Source organism: Peromyscus leucopus, chromosome 8b, assembly GCF_004664715.2.
Source record: "Peromyscus leucopus breed LL Stock chromosome 8b, UCI_PerLeu_2.1, whole genome shotgun sequence".
NCBI classification, from domain to species: domain Eukaryota; kingdom Metazoa; phylum Chordata; class Mammalia; order Rodentia; family Cricetidae; genus Peromyscus; species Peromyscus leucopus.
In genome coordinates, this window is record NC_051086.1 from 41,948,320 (window position 1) to 41,971,962 (window position 23,643).

The 23,643-nt window shown below is 49.6% G+C and overlaps 1 protein-coding gene across 1 annotated transcript in view; it reads right to left on the minus strand.

The window, feature by feature from the left end:
• Positions 1-615: 615 nt before the first annotated feature.
• Positions 616-23,643, minus strand: part of Wnt3a (Wnt family member 3A) — a 47,053-nt gene continuing 24,025 nt past the window's right edge. The window contains exons 3-4 of the mRNA XM_028857125.2: positions 9,286-9,551; positions 616-2,665 (exon numbers count right to left, since the gene is read on the minus strand). Of these exons, the coding sequence (XP_028712958.1) occupies positions 2,186-2,665; positions 9,286-9,551 (746 nt within the window). The 3' untranslated portion in view covers positions 616-2,185. The remainder of the gene's footprint in view (positions 2,666-9,285; positions 9,552-23,643) is intronic.

Consider the following 23,643-nt stretch of genomic DNA (forward strand, 5'->3'; position numbering starts at 1 on the left):
CCAGTTGACCCTACATTTAAAGGCCACCAGCAGCAAGCCAGACCACTGTCCTCGAATGCCAAGGGCTGCCTTACCCTAAATACAGTGGTCTTGGACTGTCAGCTGTGTGACTATGGTTTAATGGGGAGATGGTTTGTTCCATGTTTCTCCTGCATCACCAGTGTGTGAGGGATCAAGCTGCTTCTCCAGTGGCCCAGGCTCCTCTTCTGTTCACCGGGGCTCCCAAAGCATCCTACTTACTGCTTGGCTCCCCAGCTCTCTTACTAACTTAAAGCCCCATCCACACCTCTCTATCCAAACTCTTCTATACCAGATTTTGCTGCAGCTGACTGCTCTTTTCCTGACCTAGCTATTTCTACTCTTTCTTCTTGGAATTCTGGGCCCACAGACTTCCCTGGAGGCTTGTTGATGGTCTCTCCTTGGTTCTGAGACCCAGCCCCTGAGCTGGTATCTTCGGGTCCCCAACATAGTGCAGACACACCACAAATGATAGGGACAGGGAAATGTGAATTACCCTCAGGGGATCAGCACAGGATGTCGTACCAAACTCCGTCAATATGTGTGACGAATACCATGTTAATAAAAGGGAGAATCTAGTACAAACCACAGACTTGGTTTTCTCTCTCTCCTCTTTTTTTTTTTACTTTCCCCATTATTTGAAACAAACACACTATAAACTAAAATAATTTCTTTCATAGAAAGAAAAGAAAAAAGAAAAAAAGTCACGTTTATCTAATTCCAGTGATGGTGGATATAGCAGCATTGGAAATAAAATTACAACACCAAACGCCAAGTTCCAGGCAAAAGACAGTCACCGTGTAGAGCCTTTCTTCGATGCTCTTGGGGCACACTCCTATGTGGCCATGTCCCCTCCCCTGCCTGGAGGTGGGGACAATTCACAGTGGTAGCGATTCAGAAGCTCTTGAGGCAGATGGCCTGCAGCATCTCACTTCCAGGCCAGACAGACGCAAGAGAAGCTTGGAGACAGGCTGGTGGCCAACAGATCTGGTGACCGTTGCTTCAACAGCAGGCTCTGAGGGTTGGTCTTGAACTTGGGGAGGGGTGGGGGGCTCCAGGAGACACTTTGTCTCTGCAGCCTGACCATGCCCTAATGTCCCTGAAGTTCATACAACTCAAAGTGAGGCCAAAATCTCTGAGCACCTTTGGGGCCTGGGCATCACTGCCAGATGAACTGGGAAGGTTTCCTGGGAAGAGACCTGAGTGTTAGGTGTCAGGGCAGAGAGAGTGAGAGGCTATGGTGGTAAGATGCCAGGCTCCAGGATCCTTCTTAGCAGACCCCATACGCTAAGTACCCTCTCTACTCAGGATAGAGCTCTGTTCCATGCTTGGTCACTTTAACTCTGGGGGATTGCAAATCTCCCTCAGGGAAGATCTGGTAAGGAGGGTGGAACGTCCAGGCAGAAGGGGTGCAGAGCTTGGAAAGGAGTTCCCAGGCATGGGGGTGAGATCGGCATCACCCCTGAGTTCTCCATGGCTCATTCCATCAGGAGATCCTGCTATGTACAGATGAGGCTTGCAGTTGGAACCGTACACAGGGACTGAAAAGGAGCCATATAGTAGCTGAATTGCCTGCTCAGAGCCTAGGCTTTCTTAGGAGCTCCTCCTTCCCTGGAGTTTGTTCCATGAGTCCTCAGTGAAGCCTTGCCTCACCCCAACGGAAGGGGGTCTCCTTCCTTTCTTCGTGCTCAGAAGTTCTAGCCACTCAGGGTTAAGTCCCGCCCCCACTGGATCCCCAAGCCCAGTAGGGCCCACCCTGAAGCACCCTCTCAATCTATCTAGAGCAGCGCCTCTAGGAGGAGGGACCCCAATCCCTCCCCGCCCATCCACGAACCCCAACTAGTTGAGGGAGTTGCTCACCTGTACCGATTTGAGCCCTGTCGGGGTCAAGAGAGAAGCCCAACCCATATGGGGTAGGACCCCTGTCCCAGATTGGAATTCCATCCCTAGGTGGAGCCCCACCCTCGGTAGAAACCCGTATCCCAGGCAGGAGCCTCTCCGCTAAAAAGGAACCCAGACCCCAAGCAGGAGCCCCTCACAAGTAGGAGCCCTGCCCTCAAGTAGGAACTGGATCCTCAGGTATGAGACCCCTCCAAGTAGGAACCCTGCCCCCAGGTAAGAACCCTGCCCCTAAGTATGAACCCTGCGCCCTCGGTTGGGAACCCTCCTACTTGCAGGTGTGCACGTCATAGACGCGTGTGCACTCCTGGCAGCTGACGTAGCAGCACCAGTGGAAAACACAGTGGCACTTCTCTCTTCGTCGCTCAGTGCGCGCGTTATGGCCGCGCCCGCAGCACAGCAGGTCACACCCGTCTATGCCGTGCGAGCTCACGTTGCAGGTGCGGTCGCGCGTCCCAAAGGAGCCGGTTTCAGGGTTCGGCTCACAGAAGTTGGGCGAGGCCTCGTAGTAGACCAGGTCGCGCTCTGTGGGCACCTTGAAGTACGTGTAACGTGGTCTCAGGGTCTCCACCCAGCCACGGGACTCGCGGTGTTTCTCCACCACCATCTCCGAGGCGCTGTCGTACTTGTCTTTGAGGAAATCCCCGACAGTGCGGAAGTCCGGCTGCGACCACCAGCAGGTCTTCACTTCGCAGCTGCCGGATAGTCCGTGGCATTTGCATTTGAGGTGCATGTGACTGGCGATGGCCTGAGGAGGCAAGCACAGAAGCCAGTGTCTGCCCCTGGTGTGACTCAACCAGGGGGTCCGCTCTTTGCTTACAGCCCACGTACTCCAGAAAGCCCCTGCGATTCCTCTCTGTGGGCACTTAGTGCCTTCACCTTCCCTATGATGACCTAGGTCTTCCCTGCCAGATCCAAGACCTCAGGGGCCTGGGAGCTTCTTTCTCCATGTAGGTCCCACTAATTCTCTTTCCAGGGGTGTTTTAGGATAGAGTGCAGGAAGCAGGGAGCTTTCAGGTGGACAGTGTGGAGATGCTGGAGGGACAATGTGGGGTGTTGTCTGGAGCAGATGCTATGGGCTTGTTGCAAAGGCTAGGAGTACCTGGCAGGGGCACTTAGAGTGGTCCCTAAACTCACAGGGTCCTGTGACCTATGTCCTGTGTCCCTATGGACAATGGAGACCTTGCTCCTTCTTTAGGGGAAGGAGCAGAGTTGCTTCAAGAAGAAGGGAAGGAATCCTGCCTCCCTTTCTTTGGGGAAAGGAGTTAGGACAAGGGGGCAGACAACCACCAGGACTGTCTAGAGTGGCCCTGTCTATTGTCCTCAGTTTCCAAGCCCTCCCTAACACATACTCCCTGTTCCTTTGCTCTGGACTTGAGCCTTCCCACCCAGCCCATAAACATCTGCTCTGGGCATCTCCTTGTGTCTTTCCTTTTACATTCCAAGAAGTACTGTCTGCAAAAACACACGCTGAGTCTTTAAGCCTCATTGTAAGAAAAGCATGCAGGATGTTGCATTCATAATTTCAACATCCACTGCACTATGGATAAATAACAAGCTGGCCACGGGGGTAGCTACTCTTTAGATCTGGCTCTGGTCGAGGTTCTCATGCTGGATGCCTGGTCCCAAGTATGGTGATGCTAAGAACTTGAAGAGGTCTTCATTGGAAGGGAAGAATGTATACCCCTTGACAGTGTATAGCACAAAGTCACCACCACAGTAGACAAAGAGCTACTTCAAATGACCAATGGGAAGTTTTGAATGTTCAAACAGAAAAAAAAATTTTTTTTTTTTTTTCATTTTGAGACATGTTCTCACTATGTAGTTGCTGGCTGGTCTGGAACTCAGTACATAGCCCAGGCTAACCTTGAACTTGTGGCAATTCTGCCTGTGCCTCCAAGTGCTGGGATTGCAGATATGCACCACCATGCTCAGTTAAAATAAATTTTCAAGTGATAGGAATGCTTCCTACCCTGATCTGGTCATGATGTTTTATAGTCGCATATTGAAAGGCCTCACTGTACCCTGTAAGTAGGTTCAATTATGATGGCAGTTAAAATAGTTTAAATGGAGGCAGGGAACTGTTAGGTTGTTAGAAGCTTCCCTCTCAAGGACCTTGCCTGCTGCTCACCTGCTGCCCACTTGCTCTGTAAAACTACCAGGAGTCTGAGACACAGGCCATCTTCATGTGTCCCTTGCCTCCCTACCTTGCCAAGAGTGACAGTTCACCTGTCAGATCCCAGGAGTCAAGAGTCTAGAGTCTGGAATGTGCTCTCTCTCTCTCTCTCTCTCTCTCTCTCTCTCTCTCTCTCTCTCTCTCTGTCTCTCTCATTCCCCTTTGTTCATTCTATATACAGTCTTGGATGGGAGGAAGGAGGAGAGAGGGTTGTGACAAAAGAGGAAGACCAGTCCATCATGATGGCACAGGATGCTGAGGCTGGGGGATTGAGAGTAGGTGGCTAGTCTGAGCTACACTGTAAGCCTCTTTCAAAAGACTCCAAGTGTATTTTAACTGGGTATTCAAAACTACAACTACCCAGAAACTAAACCACCCAAGCAGCTCTGGCCGGGGCGTGCAAGGAGTTGTATCGGGAAGCATCGGCTTAAGACCTCGATCAGTCTGGGTTCAGATCTGTTTGCTCCTCATCTAACTCTCGGCTGCTTCTTCACCCTTCCTATTGAACTGGTCCATGAGCATGGTCGAATAACACCATGCCCGGCCGGTCCAGCTTGTCCAATACCCACATTCCTCTCTTTGGCAGCCAGGCTTTCTGAGAGAGACTTTTTCCATCTCCCCTTCCTCAGTCTCTCTAGTTTTTGTTTTACTTGGTCGAAGATCTCAATGGCAGCTGAGACCTGCTGGTTAAAGCAGGGATCCTGGTCAGTGCTCCCTGTGTGGCGTAATTCCTGACGGTGCAAGGCCGTGCGTCGCAACATGCAGGGCGGCCACAACCCTTGTCTGGCTGCTTCTTTATTTTTGAATGGAAGGTGTGTCTGCTGCTTTCTTACTGTGAAGTGTTGAAATTTACTACTTTCTCTCACCTCTTACTACACAGCCAACCCCCCCCCACTTCTGCCCTAAAAACCACAGGATGATCTGTCCCTTCAGTGGTCATTGCCGATGGCATGGGCTGTACTAGCAAGCATATTCTTTTTTTTTTGTTTGTTTTTGTTTTTGTTTTGCAAGACAGGTTTCTCTGTGTAGTTTTGGTGCCTTTCCTGGATCTCGCTCTGTAGACCAAGCTGGCCTCGAACTCACAGAGATCCGCCTGGCTCTGCCTCTCCAGTGCTGGGATTAAAGGCATGAGCCACCAAAGCCCGGCAAGCAAACACATTCTAAGATGACACTTCCTTTTCCACACAACTTCCTGTTCTGCGATTAACACACCTGCTGTGGGTCAGCTCTGTATTTTCTCGCCTCTAACCATCCTCTTAAGATGTCCAAGCATCAGGGCTGGGGATGAAACTCAGTTGGTGGGGCACTTGCCTAGCATGCCAGGCATGAAGGGCCTGGATTTGATCCTTATCGTCTCATAAACCGCATATGGTGGTACGCGTCCACAGTGGGAGGCAGAAGCAGGAGACTGGAAGATGGTCATTCTCAGCTACAGGGAATTCAAGGCTAGCTTGGAATACATGAAACCTTGTATCCAAAAACAAAAAGGGGCGCAGGGCGGTAGTGGCACACGCCTTTAATCCCGGCACTCAGGAGGCAGAGCCAGGCGGATCTCTGTGAGTTCAAAGGTGCAAAGCTACACAGGGAAACCCTGTCTCAAAAAACAAAAAAACAAACAAACAAACAAAAAGGGCTGGCGAGGTAGCTCAGGGGGTAAAGGGCTGGCCGCTAAGCTAGCTGACTCATGTTCCCTCACAGGGCACTACATGGTGGCATGAGAAAACCGACCCTGAAAGCTGTCCCCTACACACACTGTGGAACATGCATCTACACACACACACACACACACACACACACACACACACACACACACACAATGTAATAAAAATATTAAAACAATCCCAAAAAATATTTACTCATTTCACCTTCAAGACATCTTTTTGCCATCCCATAAATTTTGTGAAATGGTGCTGTCTGAAGACAAATCTTTTCTACTGTACTTTCATAGAGTAGCTGGGAACGAAATTCCTGATTTAAAATCATTTCGTCACTCAGAATCCTGAAAGTGTTGCTCTATTTTCCTCTAGCTTCCAGCGATGCCTTTTTGAAACCCCATCGTTTGCAGGAACGCCAAGGATTCTCTTTGAAGCTTGGAGGGTTTCTCTAGGTTACAGGCTCTGAATTTCACAACGTCTCTTGGGCAAGGGGGCTTTCCCATTTTTTTTTTTAAGGTTAAAAATGGTGTGTGTGTGTGTGTGTGTGTGTGTGTGTGTGTGTGTGTGTGTGTGTTTGGGTGTTTGCATGTGTTCAGGTACTAGAAAAGGGCAGCAAGTGTCTTGGAGCTGGACTTACAGCCAGTTATGAGCCACCCTGTGTAGGTGCTGAGAGCCAAATGCTAGCCCTCTAAACCCGTGGTTCTCAACCTTCCTAAATGCTGTGGCCCTTTAACCCAGTTCCTCATGTTGTGGGGACCTCCCCTCCCCAGCCATAACATTACTTTCGTTGCTACTTCATAACTGCAATTTTGCCACTGTTAGGAATCATAATGTAAATATCTGGTATGCAGCTGGCCGTAGGTGACTCTTGTGAAAAGGGTCATTCCACCCCAAGGGATCGCAATCCACACGTTGAGAACCACTGCTCTAAAAAGTGCATCAAGGGCTCTTGACCCCTGAACGCTCTCTGTCCGTCTTTCCCCATCCCTGAAGCAGGGCCTGTCTCAGCCAGCATCCTCTGCACGACCTCCCTTGTCTCCCGTGAACATACCCCGCAAAACTCTGGATGAAATGTTTGCTTTTGTTTTTTTACATTATTATTATTTGGTTTTTTGTTTTCTTTTGAGACAGAGTATAACAATGTCACCATCCTGGCTGTCCTAGAACACGCTTTGTAGAGGAGGCTGGCCTTAAACTCGCAGAGATCCACCTGCCTCTGCCTCCCAAGTGCAGGGATTAAAGGCGTGTGCCATCACCACCCAGCAATTTTTTTTTAAAGTACTTAAGGCCAGGCATGGTGGCACATACCTTAAATCCCAGCATTCCAGAGCAGAAGCAGGCAGATCTCTGAGTTCAAAGCCAGCCTGGTCTACAAAGTAAGTTTCAGGACCACCAGGATACAGAGAGAGACCCTGTGTCAAAAACAAACAAACAAAACCTCCGCCATGTATTCATTTATTATGTCCATATGTAAATGCACACATGCATGTCACAGGGTGTGAAGGTCAGAGGTCAACTTGCAGGAGAAGTTTGTTCTTCCTTCTGCTTTGTGGGTTGTAGGGATCCAACTCAGGTTGTCAGTCTTGGAGGCAAGTGCGCTTATCCTATGTGCCGTCTTGTAGGCCCCATATTTTCTATGAGCTCCTCTTTCTCACTCATTTTTAAAATTAACACATTGTTCCAATGTCACAGGGACAGTGTTTGATCTCTCTGGGGAGACTGATAGTTTTTGTGAAGTTTTTTTTTTCTTAAAATGCATATTTTATGCAAATTCTGTTTTGTTTTGTTTTTTTAAATAAAAGGATTTTTTTTTTTTTTTTTTTTTTTTGAGACAAGGTCTCACTATGTAACCCAATCTGGCCTCAAACTCACAATATAGCCCAGGCTCAAACTCATGACCCTCCTGCCTCAACCTCCCAAGTGCTGGGATTGCTGGCCTGAACCATTATATCTAGTTCAACTTTAGGTTTGTGTTTGTTTTATTGTGTGCTTCCTGGAAAATTTATGTGTTTTTATTTTTTTGTTTGTTTGGTTTTGTTTTTTGGTGGGGTTGGGGTCAGGGTCTCTATACGTAGTCCCAGCTGTCCTGGGACTCTCTATGTAGGCCAGGCTGGCCTCAAATATACAGAGATCCACTTACCGCTGCCTCCCCAGTGCTAAGATTAAAGACTTGCACCAACACTCACCCTAAAGTGATCCCACCGCCATGTTCGAGAAACCCCTCCATTCATTCTGGGAGAGCTGGGTTCCCCAGAGGAGAATATCCTATCCTTTGTCTGAAGGATAAGTGGATTGGAGCTAGTGTTGAGCTTTAGGAAGAGGTGGAAGGTCTGAGGGTCTGAAGTTACTGATGTACAGAGGTAAGTTTCACAGTGATAACTTGTCCTCAGGCATGCTTGGCATCTCCAAATGTCTGCTACAGTGAAGGGCAGGCAGGTGCCTGGCCACAGGAGCTGTGCAGAGGAGCCAGCAATTACGAAATACTTGCTCCCTGACTTGCTTGCTTTTGGAGACAGGGTCTCATGTACAAGGCTGGCCTTAAACATTATGCAATAGAAGTTGACCTTGAATGTCTAATCCTCCTGTCTTGCCTCCACTGAGTGTTGGGATTACAGGCCTGCACCACCATACCTAGTTTAAAACGCCTGTAAAATACACTTTCAAGAAATGTCTCTGTTTTCACCTCCATCGTCAGCTCTGTTTCTCAAGATAGCTGACAGCCATTCCTGGGTGGTGCGAGGTCCCTCTTCAGTCGATGACTCAGTTCTTGGCTCTGCTATACCGCTGAGCACTACCTGTCTGGACACTCGTGCTCTGAGAAGGGAAGCAGGGCTGTATGTGAGGGGCACTAAGCATGTCTGAGGATAAGCAGCTGTAGTGAAACTTGTCTATGTATGAAAGTTCAGACCTTCCCCTTCTGAAATCTCAGCATCAGCCCCTGAAGTCCAGGGATACCCAGAAGGTAAATAAAAGGCTATACCTAGGTATAGCTGGAGGAAGAGACCTTCAACAATGCTCTGTTATGTTTCCCCGTTCTGTTCCAGATTCTCACATTCCTTTGATAACGTATTTTTTTTCTCTCTCTCTCTCTGTCTCCCTCTCTCCCTCCCTCTATGTGTCTCAATAGCCAATAGCCTGTATCATCTCTGCACTATAATTCTCCATCTCAATTCAATCTATATCTACTATATCAACCCATCCACTCATCTGCTTCTCCCCTCTATTTTTTTTTTTAACCTTTCATGCCTTGTCCTTTTATGTATGCAGAACCCTTGGACACTACATGCCCTATGGCTACCTCCCTTCACTTGTCTCCTTCCCAGGGACCCTAAGTCCACAGGTGAGCTCGGCATCCTCTGGGAACACAGTGGACACTTGCGGTACAGCTGAGTAGTGTCACGGGGTCCCTTGGTAGAAGGAAAGCAGACCTGCAGCCTGGTCACCAAAAGCAGCCCTCCTCTACCCTGTTCTGCCCCTCTGGGCACCCCAATGAAAAAGCAGCTCCTGGTTTGGAACCCTGGGGTTCTGTGTACATACCTGGCGCCCAGCCTCGTTGTTGTGACGGTTCATGGCAGAGCGGGCATCTGGCCGGTTCTCCCTGGCATCAGCAAACTCCCGAGACACCATTCCGCCAAATTCAATGTCCTCGCTGCAGCCGCCCCACTTCCAGCCCTCTCCCGGGGAGCCCTGGAGGCGGCTACTGCACCCACAGATGGCGGCTGAGCCTTCTGCACAGGAGCGTGTCACTGCAAAGGCCACCCCAGCAGAGGCGATGGCATGGACGAAGGCTGACTCCCGGGTGGCTGCAGAGGAAGGAGATGAGGGTTATGGAGGCCAGGTGAGGAGGGCTGCAGTCCAAAAGGCAGGAATCCAAAAACCAGGCCTGAGAAAGGAGAACTCAGTACACACAGGATCTACCATTGTGCTTCTAGGGGTCTTCTGAAGAATATTGGCCCTAATCACCAATGCCCCAAATTGTGTGTGTGTGTGTGTGTGTGTGTGTGTGTGTGTGTGTGTGTGTGTGTACGTGTACGTGCATAGCATGTGCCAGGGTTTTGTTAAGGTAGGGTATTACTATAGCGCTTTGGCTGGCCTGAAATGCTCTAAGTAGACCAGACTGGCCTCAAACTCACAGAGATATGCTTGCCTCTGCCTTCTAAGTGCTGGGATTAAAGGCATCAAAGGCATCATCACCAGGCCCAGCCCTTAATTTTGTTTTTTGTTTTGTTTGTTTTACGGTAATTTCAGGTCTTACACTGAGTTGGTGTTTGTGTGTAGAAGGTAAGGGTCTGGTTCCATTCTTCCATGAGTGGATATTGATATCCAACTTCCTAGCACCATTTATCAAAGGGATTGTTCTTTCTCGAATGTATGTTCTTCATCCATTTTGCTGAAAAACAATTTGGTGTAAATATGTGGCTTTACTTCCTGTGTCTGTCGTTTTATGCCAGCACTGGATGGTTTTTGTAGTGATAGCTTATGATAGCTCCATAGTGTGCACAATGAGATGTTATTTAGTGGCAATGAGATTCTGCCACTTGCAACAAGACTGACAAACCCAGAGAACATTATACGAAGTGAATGAGCCAGACACGGAAAGACAGGTGTGGAATCTAAAAGCCTTCATTTCATAGCAGGAAGTCGAGTAGGCTAGCTACCAGAGGCCAGGAAGGGGAGAGGTTGATCACTGGGTCCAAATTCCAGTTAAAGAGGAGGAAAAGGCTCTGGTATGCTGCTGAACAGTAGTATGAGGGCAGTGGAAAATGGATTGTATTTTAAAAATATAGCTTAAAAGGGATTCTGAACATTCTCAATGAGCATGCTAAGAACCCTGATTGGATCATTTTTAATGTGATCCTATACTGAAATATCACACAGCACCCTAAATACATACTAAAATGTAATAAAAATAAATAGGAGCTAGGGCTGTAGCTCAGCTGGTAGAGTGCTTGCTTAGCATGCACGGAGCCCTAGGGTCTTAGCCCTAGTACCACATAAACTGGGAATAGTTGTGCACTCTGTAATTCTAGCATCAGGGAGGGGGAAGCAGGAAGATTAAAAAATTCAAGGTCATAGAGGCTAGCTTGGGCTACACGAGACATGAGACTCTAAAAAAACCCCAGATAAATAAAATAAAATATAATAATGTGCTACAGATGTAGCTCAATGGGTAGAGAACCAGGTTGGCATGCCAACGGAACCTGGGATCAAGCCCCAGCCCTGGCTGGAATGAGATGGTGAAGGTGCACAGGCCTATAACAGAATCCCGATCACTCCAGAGGTAGAAACCGAGAAGCAGAAGCTTCAGGTTCAGCCTTAGCCTCAGACAGTTCAAGGTTAGCCTGGGCTACATGAGACCTCTCACACACACAGACAGTTCAAGGCTAACCTGGGCTACATGAGGCCCTATCTCAGCACAAGAAAAATTAAATCTTTAACACTATAAATTAATATTGAAAATAAAAAAATAAAAGGTAATTAAGATTTTTAAACCAGAACTCACTACACCCCTGTAACGCCTGTACTTGGAAGACTGAGGCAGGAAGATTGCTTTGAGTTCTAGACCAAATAGGACAGCTCTTCTTGGTTATCAACTTGGCTATATCTGGAATTAACTAAAGCTGAATCTGCTGGATACACCTGTGAGGGAATTTTTTGATTTGTTTTTCAAGTCAGGGTTCCTCTGTATATCCCTGGCTGCCTGCCCTGGAATTTGCTCTGTATAGCAGGCTGGCCTTGAACTCAGAGATCTATCTGCCTCTGCCTCCTGAGTGCTGGGATAAAAGGCATGCACCACAACTGCCTGGCTTTTTTTTTTTTTTTTTTTTTTGTAAGACAAAGTCTCTCTGCATAGCCCTGGCTGTCCTGGAACTCACTGTGTAGACCAAGCTGTCCTAGAATGCACAGAAATCTGCCTGCCTCTGCTCCCTGGGTGATGAGATTAATGGTGTGTGCCACCATGGCCTGGGATTTTTCTTGATTGGCTCATTTAAGGTCAGAAAACACACCTAAATCTGGACTTCACCTGGTGGCAGCCTATATAAAGGACACGGAAGAAAGCTTCACTTTTTGCCTGCTTGTTCTCTCGTTGGCAAGTCCATTCCTTCACTGGGGTTAGAGCTGACTTCTTTGGGATTCTTATGTATACTGAAGACCAGCTGAGACATCCAGCCAACTATTGGATTCTTGGACTTTCTATTGGAAGACAGTCATTGTACTAGCCAGACCATAGCCTGTAAGACACTCTAATAAATCCCATTTTAATAGAAGAGAGACTCACTCTGTCACTTGTGTTTTTCTAGAGAATCCTGGGTAATACACTAGGGTTCCGAAGTACACAGCCTGGTGTTCAGTACCACGTGTCAGAATGCAATGCAAACCAATAGGGTGCTATCTCATGCAAGCACGAGACCAGTCAGGAGAGTGAAGAAAACCCAGCCTTGCACAGGAGGAGGGTGGAAGGAAAATGTCCATCATGTGAGAGTCAGTTTGGCAACACAGGGCCTTATCAGAGGCTTCAGTTACCCATAGCTTGTCACAGTTTGAAAACATTAAATGGAACATTTGGGGGCCTAGAGAGAGAGCTTGTGGAAGGCTGCTTGGCTAGCATTTGAGAGGCCATAGTTTCCAACCCCAGTACCACATACACAAAGGAAATTCCACACACACACACACAAAAAAAAAAAAAAAAACCCAAGTTTTTAAGTTGCATATTGTTCTGAGCAGTGTGGTGAAGTCTCACGCTGTCTTGTGCTGTCCCTTACACAGACATACCTAACCATTGTGTAGAGTATCCATGTTGTATATATATATAAACTCACAGAATAGTCTCTCAGTGGTTGCCTGGAGATCAGACAGACAGTTGCCAGGTTCAACGTCACAATGCTTGTGGCTAAAGTCACTCTTGTTTTACCTAATGGTGGCTCTGAAATTGAGTGGTGAAACTGGCAATCTGCCCAAGGAAAGCCACAGAGTAAGAGAAAACTCTCAACTTAATAAAAGGAAAGAGCAATCACATGCTGAAGTTGTAAAGACTGGTCAGAACAAATCCACGGTGGAACTCAGAAGGAGGAGGAGAGAAGAAACTCACACTAGCTTTGCTATCACCCAGCTATGAAAACATGTAGCCCAACAGCTCAAAAAGAAAACTTATCAATGAGAGAGACGTAAACCACCACAGCTATGCTGGAGCTGTTCTGTTTGGATGGCCATTAAATCTTACTGTGTCTAATGTATATGAAGCTTTGTCACAGGTGTGCATACACAGGAAAAACAACAGTCTAGATTGTGGTGCTACCCCTGACTGCAGGCATCCGCTGCAGGTCTGGACCAGGGGCCTCAGATTGAGAGGACAAATCACACAAATGGATCTTGAAATGATCAATCAGATCATATTGACCAAAAAGGCAGAAAAAAAAAATCCCAAAACAGAGGTGAATAGTATTCCATTTTCTATATACACACAAAAATTTCATTATCCATTCATCTGTTGATAGACAATTAGGCTAATAATTCTTTGCTATAGTGATTAAGCAGCAATAAACGTCTGGGGTGCAAATATCCTCATGGTAGTTTGGAGTTCTCTGGGTATATGTCCATGAGAGAAACAGTGGAGTCATATGATAGTTCTAGTTTTAATTGTTTGAGAATCCCCAAACAGATTTCTATAATGGCTATATTAATTTGCACCTCCCCGACGGTGAATAAGAGTTGCTTACTGAGAGAAGGCATTCTCTCCTCTACCTGACACCAGATATAGGTGTGCTGAGTACTTGCTATATGATAAACATGGTGCTCTGAGCAAGAGGGACATGCATCAGACATGTTGACTAGCAGAGGTTTTACAAACCTATCTAGAAGCCATTCCAGACTGAAAGCTCCACAGGCCTGCAGGGGGAGCTACACACAGGCTCTCTTGGACTGGGGACCCTCTATTAGAAGTGGAGTGATGTTGCTGAGCTCCTGGATAGAAACTTCCAATCACCTCTTGAGATTATGAGACTCTTCACAGAGAGTTGTCCCCAACTCTTCCTCCACACACGGGGAACTGTCATTCTGGGAGACAAACTGGTAACGACTTCGCATGCTTCCACAAGCCATAGCTAAGAGGTTAAACTCGTGGAGCTCTGTGTGTCCCGAAGCCCAAACAGGCAGGGACAGAGGAACTGCGCACAACTACACACACACTCAGACTTGCCCACAAAGTTAAGCATGCATCCACACAGAGATCGAAGAACTCACATTTCCTTTCATACTAAGAACACAGTGTGAGCTGTGGTACCTCTAGCTGGCTGGCCAAGACCTCTTGGAACCGCTGGCTTTCTCTGTGGGCTGGCACCTCTGCAGACTCCAGCTGTTCTGTCCCTAACCTGGGGCATTGTCAGAGCTTGGATAGCCACTGCAGACACCTAGGAGCCCAGCCTCTTCCCACTACTTCCCAGAGGAAGCCGGCTGGCCAGAAACAGCCACTCTGGACACTAGAATATGGGCACAGAGTCCATCTTCTACCAGAACCACAGCGAAGCCCCCAAATGGACTGGCACTCAGCCTTCAGCTGCCTCCACTAGTCATGCACACAGCTGCCCAGCTCCCTGCCCCATGCCAGTGTGATGTAGGGCCCTCCTAGAGTTATTTAAAGCTTCCTCGCTGCTGGCCTTGTGTTCCTTTCTCAGTCACTCACTGGCCTCTAGCCATAGTCAGTCTTGTTCTTCCCTGGACGAAAGCTGCCCCTGTTCTGCTCTGCAGCGTGGCAGCCAAGGTCCTGGGCACTGTCCACCCAACATGTGGCCTCTGGCTCCCTGACATGCCAGCTGTGGCTATTCCTCCACAGGAGTTCAGTCTGCTAGAATTCATTTCCAGCCCAGATCCTTCCCAAGGGCAGGGTCTGTATCTGGTCCACTGTTTATTTCCATTCCAGAACACAAGTTACCCCTTCCATATCTGTGGTATCAGGGGAAAGGGCAGAAGTCCTGGGCTGGGGCAATAAGTCTACCCCGGGGAGGCAGAGCCCAGCTGAGACTCTTCTGCACTGTGTGTTCTTGAATGGAACCAGAACAAGACACTCCACTCTTTCCTAACATTTTCTTTGGGCAAGGGTGGGGTCGGGGTGGTGTGTGTGTGTGTGGTTTTCGAGACAGGGTTTCTCTGTGCACCAGCTCTGGCTGTCCTGGAACTCACTCTGTAGACCGGGCTGGCCTCGGAACTCTCAGAGATCCACCTGCCTCTGCCTCCCGAGTCTTGAGATTAAAGTCATGCGCCACCACCACCCCAGCCCTAGCATTCTTGAAGAGCCCTCCACCCTGTTTTCCTCTCGGAATACAAATGTTCAGTCCGGGGATGGCCTGGAGCTGAGGTGCCTGGGAGTAAACACGAGCCTTGCTAGACACACCCACTCCCCCTCCTGCCCTCCACTTAGCCCTATCCTTATTTTTTTCTATTTCTTTTTTTAGGCAGGGACTGGCTTGCCTGCAGCTTACTGTGTAGCCTAGGATGACCCTGAACTCCACAGGTGCTGGAATTACAGCTGTGAGCTACCACACCTAGTTTTAAGTAGTGCTAGAAATGGAACCGGGGGATTTGTCCACGCTAGGCAAAGACTCTACCACCTGGGCTGCATCTCCAGTGCCTGTTTTGTCTTTGAAGGAGCCAAGCCACTCCTGGTGCCTCAAAGGCTTTCCTCCCTCTGTCTTTCTGCACAGAACCTGAGTCTGGGGCCAGGGGCCGTGAGCTACCTTCTCTTGGGTGCGACTCAGAATTCTACTTCTCTGCACCCTCACATTCCAGGTCTCGAGGCAGCCCTGGGTTACCTTATCCAGTCCAAGTGTCACCCCAGTGCCCCTCCCCCTCCCTTCTTGGCTCTAAAAGATAAGGGGCCAGCACTCTGGGCCTTGCCCTGGCCCTGCCCAGAACAAGGGCTTCAGGCTCCCTTGCTTATCAGGACCCAAGCAAACAGCCCGGAGCTGGTAGACACACTTGAGGGGAAGGGCGCTCAGGAGAAGGAGCTTCAACTTGAAGTGGAGAATAGTTCATTCTTCCTCAGCTCTGTCACCAGCAAGCTGGAAAGTGCCCCCTTTCCACCGAGCCTCAGTTTCCCTTAGTGTCAAATGAGGAGGTGAGGGAGGCTGCTGATCAAGTCAGGGTAGGGCAGGCTCTGGAGCTGACTTTCAGCTGGCCGGGGAAGAAATAAAGACCAGAAGCCTCTACAGACAGGTCCAAAAACTCCATTTGGGAGCCCAGGAGAGAAGCTGCAGGCTGCAAGCCCACAGGCCAGATGAACGTACGTTATGGCCAAGAAGCCTGAATGATAGCTGCAGCCACGGAGTTTTAAGCAGCTCCCCGCAGATACTGGTCAGTTAATTATGAGGGGAAATGTTTGGCTCTATGTTGGAGAAATCTGGCACACACCTTTTGTTTGTTTGTTTGGGGATTTTTTTGAGACAGGGTTGTTCTGTGTAGCCTTGGCTGTCCTGGAACTCACTCTGTAGACCAGGCTGGCCTTAGCTCACAGAGATCCACCTGCCTCTGCCTCCAGAGTGTTGGGATTAAAGGTGTGCGCCACCATCACCCAGAAATTTTTTTTTTTTGGCCAGATTTTTTTTTTTTTTTTTTTTTTTTGATACAGGTTTTCACAGCTCAGGCTGGCCTGGAATCTGTGATCCTCCTGCCTTCCTCTTGTGCACTTGGATTATAGAAGCGCACCACCACACCCATCTGGTAGACACCACCTTAAGCAAGGGATGGAGTTTACATTCCTAGCAGTGAATAGATACCTTCTACCTCCCAAGAAGTACTATATTGTCTTCTAGATTTTCTTGCTATAAACCACTTGATGGTTGGGAGGCAACTGCTAAAGCCAGACAGAGGTCCTTCCTACAAAATAGTGACCTTGGCAGTGAAGAAGGGAAGGAAGGGACAGGGAGGCACAAAGTGGGTCATCAAGTCAGGCCGGCTTTCATGATAGATCTGTTTGTTTGTTTGTTTTTTTTTTTTTTTTTTTTTTTTTTTTTGTTTTTCGAGACAGGTTTCTTGTGTAGCTTTGCTTTCTGGATCATTGTAGCCAGGCTGGCTCGAATCACAGAAATCACCTGCTCTGCTGGTGCTGAATTAGCGTGCCCACCGCCCGGCCTTGCTTTGTTTTTCAAGACAGGGTTTCTCTGTGTAACAGCCCTAGCTGTCCTGGAACTCACTGTATAGACCAGGCTGGCCTTGAACTCACAGAGATCTGCCTGCCTCTGCCTTCCAAGTGCTGGTATTAAAGGTGTTTGCCACCATGCCTGGCAAGATCACAGTTTTGATGAATACAGTATGCCCATAATTTCAAGGATCTTGGGAACTGAGAGGAAATCCATTACTTTCACTAGATTCCTACAGGGTTTTAGAAAAAACACTGTGAATGAACCACTGCTCCAGAGCTGTCTCCCTTGCAGAGAGTGAATGGGAACAGGGCTCTCCCAAGACCCCTGGGGAAGACACAGCGGCCCAGTCTCACAGCAGAGTTCTCTGCAAGCAGGGCCTCTGTCAGAGGTTTCAGTTTCTGTTGACTCAGCAGAGGTGGCCAGCATAAAAGGTAAAGGCTTCCAGGTGAGGAAAGTGTACCTCACTCCTGAAAACAAGTGAATCTGTTCAGGCAGTAGCCAGATGAAGAAGAGGTGGGTACCCACAGGCTACTGAGACAGGACTCTTACAGACAAGTGCTGCCGATCTGGGCGAGTCATCTGGGGCAGAGCTGAAATGCGTTTTGGGGGCTAGAGATTCCTACTGTCTTCAGACCCTGAAGGAATTGTTCTACAAGAGAAGCAAATTCCAAGCCAAGTGTCACGGGTCATGCCTGTAATTCCAGGAAGGCTGAGGTGGGAGGGTTAGGAATTGAGGTCAGCGTCTCTTCAGCCAGATCCCAATTCTCCTCGAAGAAACAATCTCAGAGACTAGCCTTGCCGTGGTCTTACTGGGTTTAAGCAAAGTATCACTTATCTAGGTTTCCTTCATTTCCATTCATCTATTTCATTATTTATCATCCATCCATCCTCCACCAAATAATTCAGTTATCTGTCTACTATCCACCTATCATCTACTCATTATCCACCCACCATTCATTCATCTATCCACCCATCCATTATCCTCTATTCCTCCAGCCACCTACCACCCATTTGCCCAACCACCCAACTATCCAGAATATGAGAGTCCATAATGAGCACTAACTAGGCTCAGAACTAGAAATGCGAGATGAGTCATCTGCAAGGTGTCTGTCTCAAGAGCCAGGTATGAGCTGAGCACAGTGGTGCATTTTTTTTTTTTTAATTTTACTTATTTTAGTTTTATGTGCATTGGTGTTTGGCCTGCGTGCGTGCGTGCGTGCGTCTATATGAGGGTGTTGGGGCCCCTGGAACTGGAGTTACAATTGTGAGCTGCTGCTTGGGTGCTGGGAATTGAACCCAGGTCCTCTGGAAGAGCAATTGCTGTTCTTAGCCACTGAGCCATCTCTCCAGCCCTCATTCTTAACCCAGCAGTTGGAAGGGAGAAACAGGAGGATCAGTTTAAAGTCATCCTGTGTCACAGTGTGTATGTGTGTGTGTGTGTGTGTGTGTGTGTGTGTGTGTGTGTGTGTTTATTGAAAGCACCTACTATTAATGGGTTGATGTTAGTCTGTGTCTCCAAATCCAATAGTACATTTTTTTTTATGAAATTGGGAGCACCAAAGTTTGGTGCATATATGTTTAGGATAGTATGTTACGCTATGTATGTGTTTAGGGCCAGCTATCCCTGTTGAAGCTACCCTACACAGGCTAGAATCATAGAATCCCAGGAGACAGAGGGGTAACCTTATGTGTGCCACACTGCACAGTACACCTACCACACTCCTCCAGAGACACACAGAAGGATTAGGATTACCAGCCTAGCCTGAGTGTGTCAGGCACCTCCCTCCAGATGGTGCCCTGTCCCCCTAATTTCCAGACTCCAAATGAGAGCTCACTCCCCTGCCCACTGGTGGGAAGAAGGAAGAAGAGGGCCAGTCCCCTTGAAGCCCAACTATGGCACCGTCTTTTTGCTCAGACTGGCCAGAGCCTGCCTGCCTGCCGTGGGAGCACCAACTCGCTTGGGAGCTTCAGTCTCCTGTCACCCTGAGGAAGGACAAACCATCCTTCCCATTCCCATCCTGATATCTGAAAGTGCTTCCAGAACATTCAGTGGGTGGGCACCCCTTCCCCCTCCAGCGTTCAGCACAGCAGGCTGAGGGCAGACAGGGGGATCCGTGCAGCCCCAGGCCCCGCCCTGGCGCCTCCCCTCCGAGGTTGCCCACCGTCCCTCCTTCCCCAGGCCCTTTTCCTGGCCTCGAGGAGCCGGGCGGCCCGGAGGGGGTGTCGCGGTGGCATTTGGTAATCACACGGCGGCACAAAAGGCCCCGGAGCCACCTGAGAGCGGAATGCGCCGGTGCCCCACCGTGGCCGCGGCCCCTGACACCGCCCGGGCCCGCGCGGCCGGGCGCCTGGCTGACCTGCTGGGGCTGATGAATCCGGCTTTGTGCCACACTGTCACGCCGCGTTAGCCCCACAATGGCCAGCGATATTTTATATGAATTTCCCCCTGGCCGGTGATTAGGCGATCGCCGGCCAGTCATAGCAACCTGGAAGTATGCGCTGCCCGCCGCGCCGTCGGGCGCGAGGGGAAATCCTCTTTCAGACGCTTTAATTCAACACCCCGAAGGGCGTGTGAATCGCCAACAGCATTTTCACTTTTCCCTTGTGCTTAATCTTGTCGTCCTCGCAGGGACATTGTGCTCCGAGCCGAGCTCAGTGGGATGTCGGCCGGGGTCCCCCCTCCCACAGCGGAGAGTTAATGATATACCGGAGAGGCCCCCAGAGCCAGGGGAGCCCCTACCCCCAACGCATCGTAAATGGTAACACTTTCGGATGGGGGGGGTCAGGGGTCGCAACCTGGATTTGGGGACTCTGCTTCCCTAAAAAGCTGCCCTTTCTGTCCCTCCAGAGCCCTAGGCTCCGGTTGTCTCGCGGGCTGGCCCCATTGGAGCTGGTCCTTCCATAGGCTGAGCACACACAGAGAGGTGGAGGACCACCCCCTGAGGGCCACGACGCTGAGGCCAGTCATCAGGAAGGGGGCTTGCCTGGGGGAGGGGAGGAGGCCAGGCTGCTGTTCCCTGCTCAGACCCCAAGTGGAGCCTGGAGTAAGTTGGGAAGAAAGTTGAGTTCCTCCTTGGGTTGCCAAGGGCAGGGATCTCAGTAACCAGCAGACGCTGAGAGTCTAAGGTCCATAAGCGCCCACCTCTGCCACCTGTTCTGACTTCAGAGGTCCTGGGGACCCAACAGAAGTCCTGTCGTTATGTGGTGTGAGTGTGGCTGGTCTGGAGGTGTGTCTCAGGAGGGCGGGGTAAGAGGCTCAGGCTAGAGACACTGTCCAGGTCAGTGTGGTCCAAATGAAGACTTCACAGCGAATAGGGGTTGCCTGCATGGGCAGCAAGCTCCCTGGAGCCATTAGGGACCAGTGGAGACCACTTCCACTAGGGGTACAGAGCTGCAACCGTGGGTAGATTAGGCCCTTCCTTCATAGGGAAGTCACGTAGGCCCAGGAACCTCTGAGGACCCCTAGGCATAGCCATCTCAGTATGCAGGCAGGTAGAGACCCCAGTTCCCATGGCTGTGGGCTCCAGGGTCCAGGCCATGCTCCTTTATGTCCTAAATGCAAAAGTTTCACTCAGCCAAAAGAGTCCGTCCCCTTACAAGGTGGTTTAAGAGCCTGCTTCCCAGACTCTGGGCCCCCACGTCCTCTGCACCACCCACTAGTCTCCTAGCCCGACCAGCTGTTTTGTTGACCTTCATCCTGTGAACCCTGACTCTGGACAGGGTGGCCCTGCCCAGTTTTTACCATTTCACCCATTTCACCCTGCCGGAGGTCAAGGCAGGCGAGTCACCTATCTCCTGCCTCCAAGTGTCCAGGGCCTGCCCCCCAGGGACATATAAACTGTTCATAATCATCCTGTACTCAAAATTCTTCAAATGCTTCCTGATTCAAGGCCGGTAGCTCCCTGCTACCTTCAGGTGCAGAGCAATCTAGAATCCAGCTCAGCATCAGGGGCTGGAGCCTCCTCAGGTTCAATGCAGCACCTGGATCTTAGGCGAGGCAGATACAAGGTGGATGGTACTGGGTCAGATGTGAGCACACCCTTTGCCATGTGTACACACAAGCCCCCATTCACACATGCATGCTCAGTGCACACACATATGCACAGTGTACATGGACACACCCACATAGAGACACTTGGGTACCCACATGTGCGTATACAAAGCATGGGAGCACACACATACGTATATTTGTAGCTCCCATTCGCACATCTACATGCATATATGCAATACACATGAATGCACACACAGGTGCACAAATGTACATGTACACTGGCACGTGCACACACCTGCGCACATTTATACACAGCACACACATTCATCTATTCACACACATACTCATGTAAGTAAGGCACAGCTACACAGACACATGCTGACACAAGCTCGTGCACGGCCCACATGCAGACATATTAACTAACATGCACACTAAACACATTCACAAGTGCACGTGCCCACCTAAGACACTCATGCACACGTGCATATATAAAACACATGCACGCACATTTGTATACAACACATGGGTGCACAATCTCACATACGTGCACACATGCATTCAAGAGGCCGGCTCCTCTCCTCACGGCTGGCTGGTAGATGTTAAACTCTGTTCAACAGAGGCCACCTCGGCAGGGGTGGCCAGGCACCCCTGTGGTCCCTGCCACAAAGCCTAGGGTAACCTTTGACATGATTAGGGTTGCCCTGACCCTAATCCAATCAGATTGATTACTTTGAGGCCAGCGGGCAGGCAGGGGGTGGGGGGCACAGGGCTTCTGGAGCCAGCCCTTCTGGGGGCACATGGAGGGTTCCTTCCTCCCCTGGCCACCAGAAAAGAAGGAGAAAAAGAACCAAGGAGGGGGACGTGGGAGGGGGGCGTGGGGAGAGGGACATGGGAGGGGGAGGATGGGGCTTTGGGGGAGTGGAGGGAACAGAGTGAAAGGAGAAAGCAGCAAGCTGAGAGGGGCTAAGACACGTTCGCAGAGGGTGGTGCAGGGGTGAGGGGTGCAGGGGTGCAGGCTGCGCTCCAGCAGGAGATCCTCAGGTGCTGCCAGGGGAAAGTGGATGGGATCCTGAAGCCAGAGAGCCTAGGCTCTATCCTGAAGGCGGCTTCTAGGAGGTGAGGTAGGCGGCAGAGGAATATGGGCAGGTGCAGCCCTTGGCCTGAACGAACGCTGACCTGACTGTCTGCTCTCTAGGGCAGGACCACGTACCTGCACCAGCTGCTTGTCCCTAGACAGCCTGGTGTGTTTGTTCAAGAGCCTCCTGGGGACACCCTCAGCACCCTGCAGCTCCCCTGCCCTCACCCAACAGTATGAGTGTGATGGGGTGACAGCCTGTCTCTTTCCTCCACCCTGTATCTACTCTCCTCACAGGCTCCTGCCATGCCAGAAACGGTTTAATCACACTGGTGAGCTCTGCTGCCTTCCTGTTCCTTCTCCTCTCACCCCTGGGCCTCCCCAGGGCGATCACACCACTGTCTGCCTGGAGAGTTTGGGACCAGGCTGATGAGCTCCTCAAGAGCCCCAGTTTCCTGACTTGTAAAACATACACCACAATGTTGGCCTCAGGTAAGTCTTAGGATTCAACCGGCTACGGTATGTTGAATTCTCAGACAGCTCCTGGGAACTACTGTCTACGCATGCTTAAAGAAAGAGAAAAGGAGCAAGTTCCTCATGGTCCAGACTAAGTGCCACTCCCCAGGGAAGCCCTCCAAGATACCCTCGGGCCCCAGCACCTTGTCTTGCAGCACCAACACACACTCATATGCTAGAGCACACCTGGGTGTGCCCATAGGATGCGGATCCCATGCACACGGGCTGTGTGCACCGCCAGTGTGCGATGAGGGATCACTGTCATATATATACTACACCCACTGGAGAGCCTCTCATGTCCCAGCTCTGGTTCCGGAAGATTTCTGGATCATTCTAGAATGTGCTCAGCCCTGGAGAATTTGCCCTAGAAATCAAGAAAGGGGCACCGCCACTAGCTCCAGCCCCTTGTGAAACTCTGGTTTCTTCCAGTTCTGTTTCCCATAAAACGTAAGGCAGGAAGATGAATGGGTGGCTCATGCCTGTAGCCTCAGCTACTTGGAAGCAGGATTGCCTGAACTGGAGCATTCAAGAAAAGCCTGGGCAACATAGTAAGGTGATATCTCAAAATTAATTAAAAATGAAATTGAGTCCTGTGCTCATGAATTTAGAAAACCTTTTTTTTTTTTTTTTTTTTTTTTTTTTTTTTTTTTTGAGACTAGCTCTCACAATGTAGCTCTGGCTGGCCTGGAACTTGCTATGTAGATCAGGCTGGCCTCCAACTCACAAGCATCCACCTGCTCCTGCCTCCCAAGTACTGGAATTAAAGATGTGTACCACCTTGGCCCATCTAAAAACCTTTTCATAATAGATTGTCATAGAATATTTGGCATAATTCCAAAAGATCAAAAGAATGGATTATTTCATACAAACGAATTTCTCTCAGGACTGGAAAGATGGTTCAGCAGGTAAGAGTATGTACTGCTCTTGCAGAGGATCCAACACCAACATGGCAGCTCACAACTGTCTGTAACTCCAATAACCTCTTTTGGTACAAACACTTGTACACACGTGGACACACAAATAACACACACACACACACACACACACACACACACACACACATGTATTAAAAGACCCTTTAGGAGCTTGAGAGATGTCTCAGCCATTAAGAGCACTGGGATGCTCTTCCAGAGGCCCTCAAATTCTGTTCCCAGCACCCACATGGTAGCTCACACCAA